The sequence below is a fragment of the Ornithodoros turicata genome, chromosome 3 (genome assembly GCF_037126465.1).
Source record: "Ornithodoros turicata isolate Travis chromosome 3, ASM3712646v1, whole genome shotgun sequence".
In the NCBI taxonomy this organism is placed as follows: Eukaryota; Metazoa; Arthropoda; class Arachnida; order Ixodida; family Argasidae; genus Ornithodoros; species Ornithodoros turicata.
Window position 1 is genome coordinate 93725865 of NC_088203.1, and position 18851 is coordinate 93744715.

The window sequence follows — 18851 nt, forward strand, 5'->3', positions numbered from 1 at the left end:
GGCTATGAGCTAGATAGCTAAAAACTTGTGAAACTCCGTGATGTTATGGGGTCTCCACACTAGCCCCGCTTCTCCAAGGATCATATCCCGCGCACAATCATGAATCGTGTGCGCGGCAGTCACGTTTAGGACGCGATCAGTGGTCCCATGCTTTGTGACAACGCCGCAATTTACGTCATCCACCAAGTCTAGCTTGTGTAGCAGCGACTTATTGAGTACAGGCTCGGTCTTCATGTGGTTTGAAAGCTTCTCGAGTCAAAGGAAGATCTAACAGGTGAGTGGGAATAATTGCTCGAACCCCCGACCTTGTTCTGCTTGCTTCATTGATTGGTAAAAGAAAAAAAAAGGAAAAAATCGGGGACGGGCTCACTTGTGTTCTAGCCGTAGTGTTTCACATGAAAACGTCGTGATTTCCAATTCTTTTGCTTGGCTCTGGCTCCTCACCCCCCCCTTCTTCTTCCCCTCTGGATGCACTCCGTTGCCTTTGTAGGTCACTTTCACAGTCGCACAAGTTGAAGTTGCCCCGCTGGTAGAGGGTAAGGGCTCGCTGTGTGCGCCAGCAGTCAAATTCGACTGTGCCGCTAATCTTCTTCGGCACTCCTGTAGCTCTCTCGATCGCTCTGTGCTGGACTTTGGGGCTTTTTGGGTTCCTCTCGAGATGGTCTTTCTTCTGATCACCGATTCCTTCGATTCTGATCATATTTTAGTCTCATATATGCTTTATATGTATATATAATATGCATATATATGATGATACATATGATATATGTATATAAGGGGAAAAAAATTAGCAGGAGCTCTTTGGCTGCACGTATAGCATGTGTTTGTAAGTCAAACGTCGCCATGCCAGTACTGGACAGCTGTTTCGGCCTTCTTGGGCCTCATCAGCAGTACGTAGGCAGGCAACGTTTGAGCGGATGGCGTCAGAAGGTCACGTGACACGTGATGCCTCCCGTCAGGGTGTCCTAAGGCACCTCTGAAAGCCCAATGCAAAGCCAGTCTTGACCAGTCAGTGACCTTCTGACGCCATCCGCTCAAACGTTGCCTGCCTACGTACTGCTGATGAGGCCCAAGAAGGCCGAAACAGCTGTCCAATACTGGCATGGCGCCGTTTGACTTACAAACATATGATATATATATATATATATAGAGATAGATAGGGGAGAAAAGACACCAGAGACTGAAGTAGGGAGTAGGGGAAGTTATTTATTAAGCTGGCATTTAAACTAAGGGTCTGGGGAAGTCTACGTTTCGGCGGAAGCTCCGCCTTCTTCGGGACTGTCTTGTGACTGGAAGGCGGAGCTTCCGCCGAAACGTAGACTTCCCCAGACCCTTAGTTTAAATGCCAGCTTAATAAATAACTTCCCCTACTCCCTACTTCAGTCTCTGGTGTCTTTTCTCCCCAATCTATATTCAACATCCTGGTCGTTCGAACCTAAATTTTGTAGTATATATATATATATATATATATAAAAGTGAAATAATAAGACTTGGACTACAGATTACAGGAACGTGAACAAAAACTAATTTATTTAATGGGCAATTTAACACATAGATTAAAAAAAGAATGGTCGACGTTTCGACAGTGGCACTGTCTTCGTCAGGACAAAGGTCCTTTTGTCCTGACGAAGACAGTGCCACTGTCGAAACGTCGACCATTCTTTTTTTTAATCTATATGTTAAATTGCCCATTAAATAAATTAGTTTTTGTTAACGTTCCTGTAATCTGTAGTCCAAGTCTTATTATTTCACTTTTATTCAACTTCGTAGCCATCTGATATATTAACCTATTTGTTCTATATATATATATATATATATATATTTTCCCTTTGTACCTTGTTCCCTTTTCGGCTGTTTTCCCTTTGTATATATATATGATATGCATATATGCTCAAGATTTTGATGCTTCAACTTTGCAAATTTATAAAATGCTGGTTATTAAAGCTGAAGCCGATATTGCTTAAGGTCCAGGTAGAACTTCTCAAGCGCTTTCCAACGACACCTTGATCTGCGTCCTAGCTTGGGTATTGGGGTAGCTAAATATTGGGGTACGCGTGCCCCAATATTTCCGTCTCTCGCAGGAGACCGCCATACCCACAGATTGCGTCAGCCGCCACAATGACCTTGTTAGCTAGAACCTTACACGTGTCAGCTATCTGGATTTATCCGCTTGGTTGCTATAGGTTTATTACTCACAGAGTTATTGCGTCATGAAATTCGGCATAATTTTGTTGCATTGTAAATTTTGACGTGGCTACCAAACCGAACTTAGACATTTTCGCGTAAAAAAAAATTGAGATGTTAGTTCCAACCTACTGCATGAAGTAGGTCTCGGGAGGTCGGTTAGCCGGGAAAGTTCAGACAGGAGATTGAAGTCGAGGTGCAATTAAGCAGGTCGTCACAAATTCGTGGAGGGACTGTCCTACGGATCTGGTAGTAGCTACCCTAGGCGCACTCATCTGATTGCCTCTGATTGGCTCTCACGAGTCCAATGGGGGCAGCGGTCAATCTTGACGGCAAGCGACAGTGCCACTTCACACTCCGACATACATCATGGCATCTGCTATATCCATAGAAATCTTAAGGAGTATGCTAGAAGGAAACCTCCGAAACTGGGACGTACGGGCGAGGGGAGCGCCATATTGAATCAGCTACTGTCGCCGCGGCGCATGCAAACAAAGGAATCCAGTAAGCATACAGCAAACATAACACCAAAAATGTTTTTGGAACAGTAACACACCGCCAGAGCCCATGAAACCGTACGATATATGAAAACGCATACACACACACACACACACACACGAAGAAACAGACATGACACGGACGCCACATGGGGACGCCGTCTCCGCCGCTGCCTCAACCAGCCTTGACTACAGCCTGGATAGGGGCGGACACTGACAAAATATGTAGCCGACGGAAGCAGAGGAGCAACCGAGCAAGTGTTGCAACAGCTTTTGGAACTGTGGCTGCTTTCACGGGCTGGAAATACACGACGTTTCCTCGGCTGATTCAATACGGCTGCCTCCGAGCGCATACATTGAGAGAGGGAAGAGCCCCGTTCAAGTGCTTTGCTCTCCTCCGATCCTCCTCCCCAGCTTTCCTTCTAGCATCTCTCCGTAAGATTTCTATGGCTATATCTGCACACGACGTGCTCAGCGGCTGCCGAGAACTATAGGGTTGACCTTCCTTCATGCGTAACTCTAAAATTCTGTAAAAGTGGTTAATTTCGTGGCCTTAATAATTCGCAGATTTGTGTGGAAGCGCATTTCGGGAATATTTCGCGGGACCTTAATTTCGCGAATTCGTGTGGAAGCGTACGGAAGTGGAAATCGCGGGATCAGGAAGGTCGGGGGTTCATCACACTGACGGCGGTGTCATAAAGACTCTACGTGCCAACTGGCTTATAGAGGCTTACCGTGAACTCCAATCCTGTGACAATGACATACATGCTGGTTTTGTGAAAGCAGGTGTCTGCAATGCCAAGTGATACAGTATGCGAATAAACTACTGATGTTGAAGCGGCGTTGCAATTATAGAAATGTTTGACAAGAACAACGTTGTGAGAATAAAGATCGTCAAGTAAGTCTATTTCTCTTTGTGTAGCTCATATCGTTGCGAATTCCAATGCCCATACTTTTTCATCCCCGCTACCTATATTTCGCGGAACCTTAATTTCGCGAAGAAAGTTCGATCGAGAAACTCGCAAGTATTAAATCCTCGCCAAAAATTTCTACTTTTACAGTACAGCTTCGAGCTTTCATTTATTGCAGCCCCCAAATGACATGCAGCCAAATTCACATTTCGCTGCAAGAAATTCTAAATTATTTTTGCTTAGTCATCTCAACATGCTTGTGCAGTCTGGATGGCAAGGTCGTCTTCACAGAGACACTACCTGACACAATCGCTACTTGGCAAGGCATGGCACTCTGCGTTCATCCCACGGCTGGCTTCGGCATATCTAACCTGGCCAACGTCACAGCATTCCAACCACTGTTCGTAACTCTCACCCTACCACTGAACCTAATACGTGGAGAATCTGCAACGGTTACTCTGACGGTCTTCAGCTTCATCAAGGAATGCGTTGCAGTAAGTTTCCAGAACTTGAAAAGTTGGGAGGACCTCGATATTCCAGGTTGCAAAATTCCCGATCTCGAAATTCACGTTCTAGAAATGAGAAAAATCAAAGAGAATTCTCTATTGCTTCGTAAGATGGTATGCCGTGTTTAAAAACTCAACGTTACTATTTAACTACTCAAATTCGCAGGTTTTCGATGTCTGTCAGAGTTGTTTTAGCGAAAGGAAGACACATTTAAGCAGCTGTTAGGCTTAGCAGGGAACCCGTGAATTTGAGCGGTTACATAGCGATATCATGTTTTTACACATGGCATATCATCTTACGAAGCAATAGAGCATTCTCCTTGATTTTCCATGTTTCAAGAACGTGAATTTCGAGATTGGGGATTTGGCAAGCGGGAATATCGAGGTCCTCCACGATGGAGCAGCATGTTGATTAGTTTCTTAATTAGGCTAGTCTAAGTTCGTCGCTGGCGACTGCTCATTTTATAGTCAGATATCATTCATTTACAATACGTTGTTTATTTTGCAACTGGGATTTCGATCACTTTTTCTCGAGGTACACCCTTTTTCGTTCATTTTGATTTGAGCCTTAACTCTAACAACTGGACGAAGGCACCATCCTTAGACCCTGATGTTTTAGGGTTAAACCCGATTTTTCCCCGAATTTGCACCCCGAATTGAGGTTGACGTATCTAGGGTTAAACCCGATTTCTACCTGCAAAACTGCACCTAGGCTAGGCACCTCATGGCATCGACATACACTAGTTTCTCACAAAATATGCAACTGCCCCTTACTTCTGGCACTCTGGATAAATGGTACAGTGAACTTTTATTCTACAATAATGCCCGATTTCTCCCCGAACTCAGTTTGATGGTAATTTTTCTGCCCAAATTTGCATGAATTTTCTACATCAATTTATTGACCCGATTTCTACCCCCCGAATTTGGAAAAATATAAAACCCGAAAACTTCAGGGTCTAACCATCCTTGAGTTTCAGGGACGAAGGGAAGCCGGAGACACAAACAAAACGACACAGGTCATGCACGGTTCGCATTTCCCTTCATCTCTCAAACTCAGGGCTGCTGCCTTCGTCGATTTCATGCCAGCTCGCCTGCCTCCTCGTACAATGCTCCTCTAACAACTGTTCTCTTTTGTCTTCAGGTAAGAGTAAACCTGGTCGGCCTCGCGAACGTGAATGTAGACTTCGTTCCCTGTTTCCCATACGCGCTGCTCTGTGGGGGATCGGACTCCATGTCGTTCACGTACAACGTCACCGCAACTCACGTTGGAGTCGGGAACCTGTCCGCGGAAGCAGAATCAAGACCCGAATATGCTTCGCAGTTCCCTGATGCCGACGTGTTCCCGCTCAATGCCAGTGACACAGTTATCAAGTCTATTGATATCAAGGTGAATATGTCATCAGTTAATATTTGTAACAGTTTGATGCTGTAGTGGCAAGCGTGTAGTGACGAGATTTTCAACTTCAGTGCATTGGTTCATTTTCAGTCGAGTTGAGTTTGAATGTAAAAATTGGGGAAGAAATTGAATTCTTCACCTGATGAATTCTGCTACTCCCCATTACGAACCCCTAAATGGATGAACCCCACAAAAAGGAAAAAGAAAAATGAAAAGATGAAAAGAGAAGAACATCACCCCTCCCGGTCATCGAACTGTATATGCACATGCGTAGCTGCATCCCCTAGAAGTGAAAGGAATTGAAAGGAATTGAAACAAACTGTATAACAGGAACGAGGAACTCGATGACACACGCCTAGAACGTTGTCCTAAAATGCAGATTCCATATCACTCCTCACTATGAAGTTGACAAGCGCTGATAACACTGCATCTCTCTTCTTGGGTTCCCATACACCCAGAACCTTGGCTACAGTATATCGAAGGCTTTATTATCCAGAGCCCCTGTCCCCAAATCCTTCCTGCTGTCCTCTCTCCATCTGTCCACATCTGTACACCAGTCATAGCCACAGTTGCTTCGTGGCGCTAACACGGAATTAAAAAAAAAAAAAAATCATCCAGAGCGGTCTAGAGCAGACTTCAATGTAGCTCTTTGGGATGCATACCTTGTGCAGTGCATGAGGACGTGTTCCATGTTTTCCACAGATGCACACACTGGACAGTTTGCTGAACTAGCCCCGCCGACTTTACAGAGAAACTGTTGACCGTACGGAACGTCTGTTTTCAGTCAAGAAAACTGGCTCACGCATGCAACGTACAATATTGGGTGCTGTACTTTCCGAAGCGTGGATGCTTTGTTGGAAAAAGGTTATTTTTTCGAAAATTTTTATTATTTATTTTATATATATTATATTTTTATATATTATTTTACGAAAATTCTTGTACGGAAAGGTCCATTTGCGGGAATGTTGTTAAGAACGTCTCAGTGAGTGGCACGGGTAGAAAGAGGACTTCTATGACGAAACGCAAGCCTCTGTCGAGTCGAATAAACCCTGGTCTTGCGTACCCGAATGTATCACCGTACAAAAGAAACCCATCTGTTCCATTCCAAACAATACATCTTCTACCAAGTCCAACCACAACAAACACGCTCTAGCCATTAGATTAGATTCAATTAGAAGGACAAAGAGAAATATGCCCAACCCCAGGAGTTCGTACACCTTTGGTAGCGCATTTTGAAAAGCGAAAACGCGGGTGAAATGCCCCTCCCCGTGTAAAATTCTCATAGAACCCTTCCCAAAATATTGTGCTGGCCGTTATTTCGATGTGCTCATGTTTGAAAGAATCTTCTAACAATATCCATTCCCTTTGTAGCCTGAAGGATACCCAGTTCAAGTCGTCCAAACCTACCTCATATGCGCTCAGGGTAGGAAACTCAGTCGCTATTTATTCATTATAAATATTTTTTTTTCCCAACCGCGCGATATCCAGAGCCCGATGATTAATACACGAAAATAATGTAATCCTGCATAATGTATAAAACCCTCGCTCCTCTGAGCGCCATGTTCGTAAACCTCCTGCAACATTGACGCGTGTCCCCACATACCGATAATACGCGTTCTTCTCCACAGGTTCTATCAACTCAAAGAAGTGACGCGCACTGTTTCAATCAAATTGCACCTTCTGAACCCTTTTCAATTATTCAACAAATGGCCGTCTCTTGTAAATTCTCTTTGGTCTGAGCCGCTGATATACCCTTTCCGGGACGTATAGAGAAGACCGCCAGGGCCTTTATAGTACAATGACATATTTAGACCGCCCAGTTGCTTCGTGTATTCAACGTTGCTCTTGAAAATTGTGCGGGAGGAGACTTTTCAATTCCAGCCTCGTCTTTTTGGCACGTGGGTGGAATACGTTCTTCTGTGTTTAGCGTAGCGGAACTTTGAACTCATCTTGTGTAGATGAAAGCGCTCTTTGAAGTGCCTTACAAAATGTTTACCTCTGTTGTCCTTTCGTGTCTCGCTCTGAAGGTTTTCTTCCGCCATTCTTGCGCCTTATGTGTATGACTAATATTTTACCATGGTATATGCAGCGTCGTAATTCATCCGTATTCTGATATGCGCTTTTTTTTCTTCTGCATCTGCATCGTTATTGACACGACTATTTATTGTAAGCGCTGTTTACAAAGTGCGATATATTGCGCGACGTTCATGTGTGAAGCACAGAAGCCACCCTAATCACCTAGATCACTTTGTCTCTCAATCTGTGTATAGGTGCTAGCCGCCACCCACCTATAGAGGCGCTGGTGTCGCTTGGGGTGTCACTTCTGCTAGCGTTCCTGAACGATATTGTAAATGAAGTATAGTATCTTAAAGGGGTGAGGGTATACGTTTAATAGAAAGAAAAGAGGAAAGACTTGGCATGCTACTTCTGCAGAAATGGGAAAAGCAAGAAATAAATAGTCCTAATCCAGGCATGAAGAATGACAGCTGACGGAAAGTCGTCGGCACTCACTGACTCTTCGTCAGCTGCTGTCTTGGCTGCTGTCTGCTACTAGGCGTTGGAAATATTGCCCGGTGCATTGGCCGCACGATACTGTCCGCACTAACACGTTATGGTTAAAAAGACAATACTATATTGCAAAGTCTACGTGACCACGTACACGAATTCTTCATTGCTTGCTATGTCACGGGAATCCGTTTCTAAAATGTACCGCCTGGGTATTACTGTGCAAGATAGGCCAACATTAACGCGTGCATCTGCGCATGTGCTCTATGAGGGCCTTGAGGTTGCCATGACCGCCGCCCCCTTGAGCTGTCTGGTGTAATACCGTCCATACAAGACCAGACACCTATTTCGATAAGCTGCGCCCGGCAGATGTGGCGTAAAAGAATAGTAATAAAGCGCTGATAATACTGTTGTAATCTTCGCAGATAACACAGGGCTGATGATCCCGCTAGCAAATCCTCCAGACCTTGTGGAAGGGTCTCGCCAGGTCCTCGTTGTTGCAACAGGTGTGTCATTTGAAGTGCTTTTACAGAGCAATTTGCCTATGCAGTTGTCCTTTTGTCATTCCCGTTCCATCAGGTGACTTGCTTGCTATCACCGTCAACAACTTGGCCAGTGCTCCCTTTTTTACATACTACTATGACATCGAAGAAGCGTTGTCGTTTTTGACGAGCACTGTCTACTTGTACAAGTATCTGCAGGCTACGGGACAGCTGTCACCTACTCTCAAAAGTCAACTCGAATCAAATATTATGGAAGGTAAGGTTGAAACTGCTGGGGGGTGCCACATACGCTGTCACAGTGCACAACAACGCTATTCGACAAAAATAATAAAACCTGATGGTGATAATGATGCCTATGGGGCGGTTCCCTACCCTATTAGTATACATACAAGTAGGGGTGTGCGAATCCGAATATTTTAAGTCGAATCGAATATTGAATTGAATGGGGGAAAAAATTCCGAATACCGAATCGAATATCGAATATTCGTGCAAAATTTACAATATGTGACTTTCGCACTAAAAGTTTCCATTTTGAAGCACGTGGCTTTAGTGCAATATTTTTGGCATTAACTGTCACAAGAGAGACATGCAATTCTTCTGTTTAAAGCCCCTACTCTTTAATTTTACATGAGAGTGCTTCCTGCTTTCCAGGTGAGCCTACACTTACTGGAGTACTGGAGTGGTTACCTTAATTTCAAAATTTTATGTCAGGCAGTAGCATGTTACACGGATGAGGCTGTAATTGCTTCAGACAACCACAGGCCATTTGTGAAACAAACGAATTGGCATCGTGCCTCAGCTTTGTCATGAACACCCTTTAGTTTCTTTGCACTCGCCCTAGGAAGTTGCACTACTGAAATTTTAGACCTAAAGGACATCTGTAAGACACCCTTCTTGTTCGTGGGCTGTAGTCATTATTCGAGAGTTCTTTTTGAAGGCAACCTCACAAACATCAAATCAAAGTCCCTCATCGGCACTGCTAAACTGCATGTGGGAGGGGCGCCACCTCTTCCACAGACGATGTCTACGAAAGTAACTTTGGATAACGTTATCTCAAACAAAACACCGTCCTGCCTGTGTTGGTCCTGCAACAAGGGCAATTTCGTAAAGCAGGCTTCACCTCATGCACGGAAGCAACAGGTGAAGCCCACCTTCGGGTTGTGTCATTCATATTCGTGGAATAGTCGAATATTCGAAAATTTGAACATTGGATATTGGATTCGCGAATCGAATAGTTCGAGCGTTTGATATTCGATTCGAATTCGAGAACTCTAATATTCGCGCACCCCTACATACAAGGTATTCTCAGTTGTCTCGCGACGTAAACACCCAATTATTAATTAATACAAGGTATTATGAGTGAAATGGAAATGAAGTGGATGGGTCATTGGGTACCGGTTAATGCTGAGCATCCTGAAGTAGACTGCTACTGTCTAGTTTTTACCCGTGTTCTTTCACAGAACATTTTGTAGTTGACCGTCGACAATAATTATTCTCTCTACAAGTCAGCCTCATGACAGACTTGCTCACTTAAAGGAGCAGTCTAGAGGCCCACAACTTTGTTTCTGTTTTTGGTCAGTATGGAATGTTAGGCGGCCGAAAACAGTTTTCCCACAATTAGTGCAACCGTAGCCAAATTGGGACGCCTGCAATAGCTCCCCGAACCTCCCGTGCGCGAAACACCCTCCTTCGCCTTCACGATAGGCACATGATGAGCGCCACCACGCGTGTCACTATGTGACGCAAGTGGTGAGGATGCTCCTGATTGGGCTTGGGATCACATGATCGAGGTGAGCAACATCGCGCAGACCGGAGCGCCTGCTACCGTTTCGGAGACGCCATGCGTTCTCCGGCTACGTGATGTCCGAAACGGAGGGTTTGAAGGCTGTCCATGACACAACCACGATTTTTTGGGACCGCAGACACCACGGGAAGAACGAGTGGTGCAGCCCGAAATTAACTGCGCTTGTACATCGAAAACCCTGTGCTTCTCGACAGTGTGCAGCCTGTCCGACCGTTTTCACCGCGCAGTTGGTTCAGTGGCTAACAGGTGGCACCACAATACCTCCGCCATCGCTTGCTTTTTGCTACTGTGAATTCTGAGATTGCACAGAAGCCACGGATATATTACTCTTGTGATCGTAATCTTATTTTCTCAGGCTGCCAATATGAATTGTTTTTTTTTTAGAAAACGTGATATAAATCATATAAAGAATAGAAGTCGACAAGAAACAGCTCGCAATGTTCGTATAGCAGACGGTTTTTCCTACGAACGAATGAGGGGCTCTCTACCACCAACGTCACAGTAGAGTGGGTGTGGTCTGCAGTTGGAGCGCTCCGGCCTGTCACCGCGGCAGCGATTTTCCAAATTAATTGCACCGTGGTGAAACAACTTTGGACAGAAATATTTTGTGGGAATGCTTTTCACATACTGCTCTACAAGATGACAGCAGTTTTTGGCCATGTTAGATACTACCACTTTAATGCTCCTTTAACTGTTCAGAGTTTATGCATCATCGGTGAACCACCGTTAACATGGCAACGGCTCTAGGTCCCGGGCCCAATATCATGCAGCACCGTCCAGTACTTCATTTTTTTTTTAAATGGAATTTCTGAGGGACATCGGCCTCCTATTCATTGTTTACGAGCTGGGCTCATATTCCGATTTTTATCCCTTTATGCACTGGCAGTGTCTGACCATGAGCACTTCATGTCATACCAAGTACAATGACACAATAACATTATTGACTCATTATCCCATCATCTCATCATATTCCCTACTAACTACGGGTGTTCTGAGGGAGTGAGCCCTAAATTAAGTGGAAAATTTCCTCCTTAATCGTCACTAGAAGTATTTCTTGCTGTTCTCTTTTTCACTATGAAGTCATACCAGAGGTCCAGATGAGGAAGCATACATGCACTCATGTTGTACACCGGCTACATGATTAATTTTACTTGCCTTTCTTTTTTTTCTTTCTAGCGTACAACTTCCAAGAGGCATTCAGGGCTCCCGACGGCTCCTACCCGTCATCCTCCTACAGCACTGCTGTTTTTGTAACCGCATTCGCTGTTCAGGCCCTAACAGAAGCCTCGACTGTCGTCGGTGATACGAGCGCCCAGGTTGATGACAGTGTTCAGTACTTGCTTCCCCTCCAAGATGCCGTTAGCGGATGCTTCAATGACACTGAGTATCAATATTACTATCCCATCAGGGTAAGAGCGTTTCAATAATCTGAACACCGCGACAGCTTATGATTAGGGCCTGACTTTTTAGGGTTAAACCCGTATCCGCCCGATATTTACCCCCCGAACGAAATCTGCAAAATTCGGGTTTAACCCGAATCTACCCGAAAACATTCGGGTTGCGTGGCACACTCATAAGCGTGCATTAAACTAAAGTTTGATAACATTGCTAAACATTAGTTCCATGTTAAGACAAATTTTTATTAAACAAAAAAAAATCACCCGAATTCCTGACGACAGAATATGCCGTAACGGGATTTAACCCGAATACACCCGAATTTTCGAATGAAAAATATCACCCGATATTTACCCCCCGAATTTGGCCAAAAATAAAACCCGAAAAAGTCAGGCCCTACTTATGATGTGACCTGTAAAGCTTGAGTCACCCTGTATCCTTAGGGTTCTTCGTTTTCGGGTTTTATCATTTTTCAAATTCGGGAGGGAAAAATCGGGTGCTAGTTACAGACGAGAATTTGGGGAGAAATCGGGCGCTATGATCTCTGTATTACATGTAACCGGGGAATTTTCGGGTGAAACGAAAGGCATATGAAACAAGCCACTGCTGTGACACTGGGACGAGAAACAACAATCTTTATATTTCCGCTCAGAACTGGGATAGTGAATGACCGCAGTATTCAAACACATGCCCGAGCTCCACAAAAGCTCGTCTTTGACTCCTGCAGGAGGGGATCATAAACGGATGACAAATAGGTTGTCACAAATAGCTCTCTTTGGTGATATTATGATTCACGTTTCCGATGGTTTACCGAGGACGGCAAGTTGAAGGACCGCAAGGATTTCGGGTAGATATCGGGTTTTACCCGAATTCTCGAAAATTTGTTTTGGGGGGGCGGGGAACAATCGTGAAAAATCGGGTTTAATCCGAAAATGAAGAACCCTATGTAATACATAAGGCGACGAAAGTTACCTTTGGATCGGCCTCAACGTAACACGCAAGATTCCGAGTCACTATAGTACAACAGCAGAATCTGTATGGTACGATCACGGATTATACGAATTTCGGGATGATACGAATTCTTTTCCGGTACCGGCCAGAATGCCTATTCTTCCCATGTATATTAGAGTTCGGATGATACGAACACGTTATCTTGCCTTTACAGATGATACGAACGAGCCGAGGATGCGACAGAGGTCGTTCCTCTGTGGCGCGAGAGCGCGCGAGTCATGCCGCTCCTTCTTTCGAAAAGGGAGAGAGATCTAACCATCCTCACCACGAACTCCCTTACATCATGTTGTGCAATGCAAGAAATGACTCTCCCTTTGGTGGTGGTGGTGGAGATAAGATGAAAGGGATTAAAGGCCCGGAGCCTTGACCTTTAGATACCCATTTAGTGACTCTAAAGGTCATATGGCTCCGGGCCGTGTAATCCCGGGTGTTGTTTCCAATGTAGCCCGCCCCAATAGACGGATTATCTCCGATGAATAGAAGGATTAGCCACTGTGTAGGGTACACGACTAGAGGGCGCGGGTATTGTCAACCAGAGCGTCCCGAGGATGTCAAGGTGAGCTCAAGGCCGTCAACTGCTGCTTGCAAACGAAAGGAACATTTCACCCATGCACGACAGACAAAATCGTGCGCTAAAGTGCGCATTGCGCGTGCGCGTGGGTAGCGCGCAGAAACAAGATGGCGCATGCTCGCTCTTGCAGCTCAGTGTCGATACTCTGAAGCTTAGCGTATTTAGTGACTCTAATTACCTTATCTCTATTTTGACCTTTTTACCCCCTCGCAACAATAAACCACGAAGCTGTGTGACATCGCACTGGCGTAAAACAGCGACCAGAACACGTGGAGCGAACATATCAGGGCAACTTCTGGCAAGATTACGCGTCACCATTCCACAAGTCGGCTTCACCTAACGCCTGCGTGCTTTAGGAGAAGCTCGCTTTAGAACACTGTCGCGCGACTCGCGGGTGGAAAGCACATGCTGGGTCTTTTGAATCATCTCGCGGATTTGGGCTGCATTGGCCAAGAACAGACACACGTAAGCGTTATGACTGACCTCTTTCACTGACAGTAATGGAAAATGAACAGTCACTGTCTATTTTTATTGCCTCAATTTTTATTTTGGTTTAATTCGTTTGATACGAATTTCGGATTATACAAATTTTTTCCGCTACCCCTTGAGATTCGTATCATCGAGATTCTACTGTACATGGATTTGGATGTGTTAAGCTAAGCCAAGAGCAAGAATGATTACACCGACTCAGAATTACGGGTCAGCAGTCTGCTTCAACATTTCGTGCATACATCTCAACACGAGCTACCCGATTGCCATGTTACCAGCCATGTCATTAGGGAACAGATAAAAAGAAAAAGCCAGAAGTACTTGTACAGGTCAGCCTAAATGTCTTGAACAAAGAAATGGGGTACAAGCGAATTGGTGTAGATTCGATTCGATATATGTAGTAGGTATCATTTCCTTGAGTCTGAGGGAGAACACACACACCCATAAAAACAGACTGGATGACACGAGACTCAAATGTCGTTGAGACCCGTGTCGTCCGGTCTGTTATTACGTGTGTGTGTTCTCCCTCAGGCTCAAGGAAATGATACCTACATCTAAATGTGTTACTGAAGTATTATGCAACCCATAGTAATTCCTTTGGCTTTGGACAGTGCAATCATTGACATGACTGAAGCAACGGTATCATTTTTTGTTCTCATTTGGCAAGAGCAATTAAACAGTTGATTGAGTGTCATCAAATATTAACTTTATGCACTGGATGAAACAACAGAGTTTAACTTTCACCCTCAGTTCAGTATAGAATTCCTGTACCGTTATCCTCGGCTTTTAACTGTCTGGTCCTGTGAGCAGGCGGCTCACAAATGGTTTCCGGATTGCCCCCTGTGGAGCCGTTCTGCCAATTGAACCAAAACCAGGAATGAACGCATAAACCATAGCAGTGTTGCCAGGAAACGTGCCTTTCACGTTTCTCCGGAGTTATTCTTATGAAATATCCTCGAGGAAGTGTTAGGAAATGCATATTACATTCGCATTTTGAGGCATATTTGAGGCATTTTGGCGGCAGAGATGTTCGACGGGGCAGTTCTATTTCGAAGTTCGTTGAGTGTATACTATTGGGTATGGTGAGGCACCTGGGTATATCGTTGGCACTCCAAAAAGCCGCGGACTAAAGTTAAGAGAGATTTTGTGGAATGAAGCATGATGACTGGGCCATAAGGACACAGAAATAAATACTCAGTTATTGGGACTGCGTCGTTTCCTAGAGGGAAGCAGAAAAAATGGTACTACTGGCTAGAGTGTTCTTGACAGAAGTGAAAGCGGCTCGCGGATCGTCGGTCCAGGACAAGCGTGTTGATGAGGAGGAGGGGGATTCGCCTTGAGTAACGTCGATCGTCGTAGCTGGTATACAGAGTCTGGCAAGGGACACTCCTGGGTGGCCTTAACTTTGTGTGGAAGGGGAGGTATTTCATCGGCTGATAATCTCATGCCAGAGGAACTCCACGGAAGGCTTGCCGAATTCGCACTTCTAGATGTTGATGACAATGCCGCGTTCTTGCAAACATGAGAAAACTTGACGTAGATGTTGCATGTGTTGCTCTTCAGTTTTGCAAGCGCCAGAATGTCATCCAGGTAACCTGGCCAACCTCGCATGACGGAGTCCACGAACCTCTGGAAGGTCTGGGAGGCGTTCTGTAAGCCGAAGGCCATCCTAAGGAACTCAGAAAGTCCGAAAGGCATCATGATAGCAGTTTTAGGAACGTCTGCGGGGGCCATCGGTATCTGGTGGCAAGGTCTATCTTGCTCAAGGGATGCACTCCGGCGAGGTTCGTGGTGAAGTCTTGAATGTTGGGTAGGAAGTACCGGTCGGGCTTGGTGATGATATTGAGCGCTCGGTAGTGCCCACAAGGTCTCCAATCACCGGTGTAAAAGTGAGACCCAGTCGCTCTGAGATGGTCGTACAGTGCCGATGTCAAGCGTGTGCTGGAATTCAGCTTGAGCAATTTTAAACTCTTCTGGTGCTAGTCGACGGGGGCTGGAAATGCACAGGGGACCCGTCGTCTGGACGTGATGAACCACGTCGTGGCACACGGGCTGGGTCCAATCCGGTGGCAGTTCGTCAAGGACGGGAATCCGTCTAGAACAGCAGTGAATGGTGCCTGTAACGCCGAGATTGTGGAGGTGGGCGTAGGCTGACGAACAATCGACGGAAACCCAGGGGTGCGTAAGTTTGTCGCAGAGTCCACAATGGCTTTGCGACCGAGGCTGACGGTCAAGCCAAGTGGTGCAGAAAATCCGCGCCCAAAATGTGCTGAATTGCAGCAATCTCGGAAACCCACGGAAACGAGCTCCTTAGTCCGAGCGATAAGGTTACAGAGCGTTCGCCGTCAACGGGAATGCTTGTGCCGTTTGGAGCCGCGAGGTGATAAGATGGGCTGCAGTAGCCGTTCCGAGCGGGTAGAGGTATCAAGCTAACTTCGGCGCCCGTATCCGACATAAAACAATGTCGGGAGGTTTTGTCGGAAACGTAGAGTAGGCGGCTGGCTTTGCTGGGTGCTATCCACACACCGCCGCTAGCGACCCCTCGGTCGGTTTCCTGGCAAGGCACAAGGCGATTAACATCTGCGGGCTCCTGCGCCGAACTGGCAGTGGTACCAGCAGAATCCTGTCGTGTTCTCTTGAGGCGCCGGCGAGGTCTGCGCAGGGATCTGGACTGACGGCGACTGTGCGGCATGTTGCGGTTATCCGCTTGACTCTGTCTGCGAGGTAAAACAGACGCTAGAAGGGATGACATGCTCGTACCTCGTCTTGCAGCTCTTCAAGGGACGTTCGGTTGGTTTGACTATCCCCTGAATGGGGAGAGGGTTGTGAGCGAGGAGAACGATGTGCTGGCGCCGAGTGGGTGTCTTGGTACTGCACGGCCGTGATGGCTGGCACTGCTACCTCCATTATCTTGTCAGCGTGCGCTGCAAGTTCCGCAGTGGGAAGAGCCAGCAGCATCTGTACTGTTGGTGGGAGGCGCAGCAAGAGGAGCTCTTCATATATCAATATATGTCTGTATTTCAAGTTAGGTTACTTTAGTTATGCTAACAGCATCTCCCACCACCACACTACACTGTTAAAATGGAACTTCACCACATAGCATGCTCCTAGCCAACCATTATTCTGAATAATATCATTCTGTATCCTGGTTTGTTCAAAACAGGGGGGAGGCGCCTATCTGGGACAAGATAATTAGGGAGTGACTTTTTCAGGTTAAACCCGATTCTGCCCTGTTATTCCCCCCCGAACTGACCTCCGACCAATTCGGGTTCAACCCGATTTCTCCCCGAATTCCAGTCACTATGAAATCCTCAGGTGACGCTTCCACTGAAGACGAACAAAGGTTACCACGTGTAACACATGCAAGAATGGGTCACTTACGATCCCAGCAATACACCCATGTGTGTCAACGCTGTCTATGTCTTCGGGGATTACCGCTGGAAGGTCACGATCCCGCAAAAAAACAAAAAAGAGAGATTAGAGAAGGACTTAATAGACAAGAGGAGAAACAAAAACACCCAATAACATCCGAAGGCACAATTATCGCCCGATTTCTCCCCGAATTACAGATTTAAAAATAGCTCCCGATTTTTACCCCCGGAATCTGAGAAAGGTATTTAACCCGAAAAAGTCACTCCCTAAAGATAATGTGTCCCAGATAGGCACCTCTTCCCGTTTTCAACAAATCAATATACACAGAATGATATCATTCGGAATGATGGTTGGCTATGAGCGTGCTATGTGGTGACTATCTGTTTTAACAGTGTACACTCTAAAAAACAAGGAGCAAATTTGGGAGTGATTTCAGCTTCTTGTCCTTTACTCCATATTTACTCCCTTACTCCTGTTACTCTCCATCTTAGGCCCCCTGAGCCTGAAGTTTACTTTTCAGCACTGTTAATAGTCCCTAAAACTTTGCATCAACTTTCAAGCACATAGACCTGAAATTGAGTAATTGCTGTGGAAATCATTTAGTCACCAAAATGACTAAAACTATACTGTCACTCACCCTGTTGAAATTTTGAACTACATGTTGAGCTTCATCACTTTAACTGGTTCATCTCTTTGTATCTTCTGTGTGTAAGTGTCCTGGGGTAGCCAGTTCATTGCGACTCCCATCTGAATTTTTTTCTTTATTACATCACCATCAGCACTGTCATTTCCGAAGAGCCTCTCTGGTTGCATACCCGCATGGCACTTATGCAAATTGAACGATAATAAGAACCCATTTATGTGAGTGTGTGCTACTTAAAGAAGTTTCAGAACTAAATTTAACGGGGCAGTCTTGTTTCGAGTTGCATTCGTAACGAGTTCCTAACCATAAAGCTCTTTCTTTCAGCGTCCATCCGACCTGAGCCTCTTCATCGGCATTTCTTTGCTGACGGCGGGATATCAGAATGAAAACGTTTACGGCCAGATTATCAACTGCACGAATGCCGAAAACTTCCCCAGCAATCGTACGCAGGCCTTGTACGCTTACTTCTTGGCCAGGCTTGGTCAGACTGGGGAAGCATCCACCTTGATAGACAATCTCCTGGCCAGTGCTGACACCTCGGGTAAGTTCCGTAGCACATCGCTCCACCTTATCGTGTCAGTATTCCAAGGTTGTGGCTCAACGATAACGCGGAAAGCTCATGGCGGAGGGACCGTTGCCAAAGTATAATTGCGCCCTAGAAGCTCAGGACGATTCAAGGACGTATTCTTAAACCATCCTCGATTTGTCCTTTCGATCACTTGCTCCTCGAGATCGGTTTTGTGTTTCAAAAATAGACATTGACTTGAAATACTGCCTGAACAAAGAGAAATCCCTCACGACTTCCTTGAGTTCCGGTGTTCGGTGGCTCAGTTGCAGGTAGCGTATTTGCCTACTGATCCCAAGTATTGTGGGTTCGAACCATGCCCGAAGACACCGGCAACTTGGTGGCAAGGTACAAGTTGCTTTGACAAGCTGTCTTCCACGAAGGACGTTTAATAGGTGTGCCGTATGTTGGGAAAATTCAGGGACCTATGTATGTTGAGATTTCAGCATCAAAGAGCCCCCAGGTGGGAAAAAAAAAAAGTGGTGTAGTGTTTTTAAAC

General features: G+C 45.6%; 1 protein-coding gene across 1 annotated transcript in view; it reads left to right on the forward strand.

Annotated features, from left to right (window-relative positions):
• Positions 1-18851, forward strand: part of LOC135388848 (alpha-2-macroglobulin-like protein 1) — an 81267-nt gene that overhangs the window by 37966 nt on the left and 24450 nt on the right. The window contains exons 22-28 of the mRNA XM_064618693.1: positions 3858-4086; positions 5240-5485; positions 6866-6917; positions 8425-8505; positions 8579-8758; positions 11483-11715; positions 18112-18328. Of these exons, the coding sequence (XP_064474763.1) occupies positions 3858-4086; positions 5240-5485; positions 6866-6917; positions 8425-8505; positions 8579-8758; positions 11483-11715; positions 18112-18328 (1238 nt within the window). The remainder of the gene's footprint in view (positions 1-3857; positions 4087-5239; positions 5486-6865; positions 6918-8424; positions 8506-8578; positions 8759-11482; positions 11716-18111; positions 18329-18851) is intronic.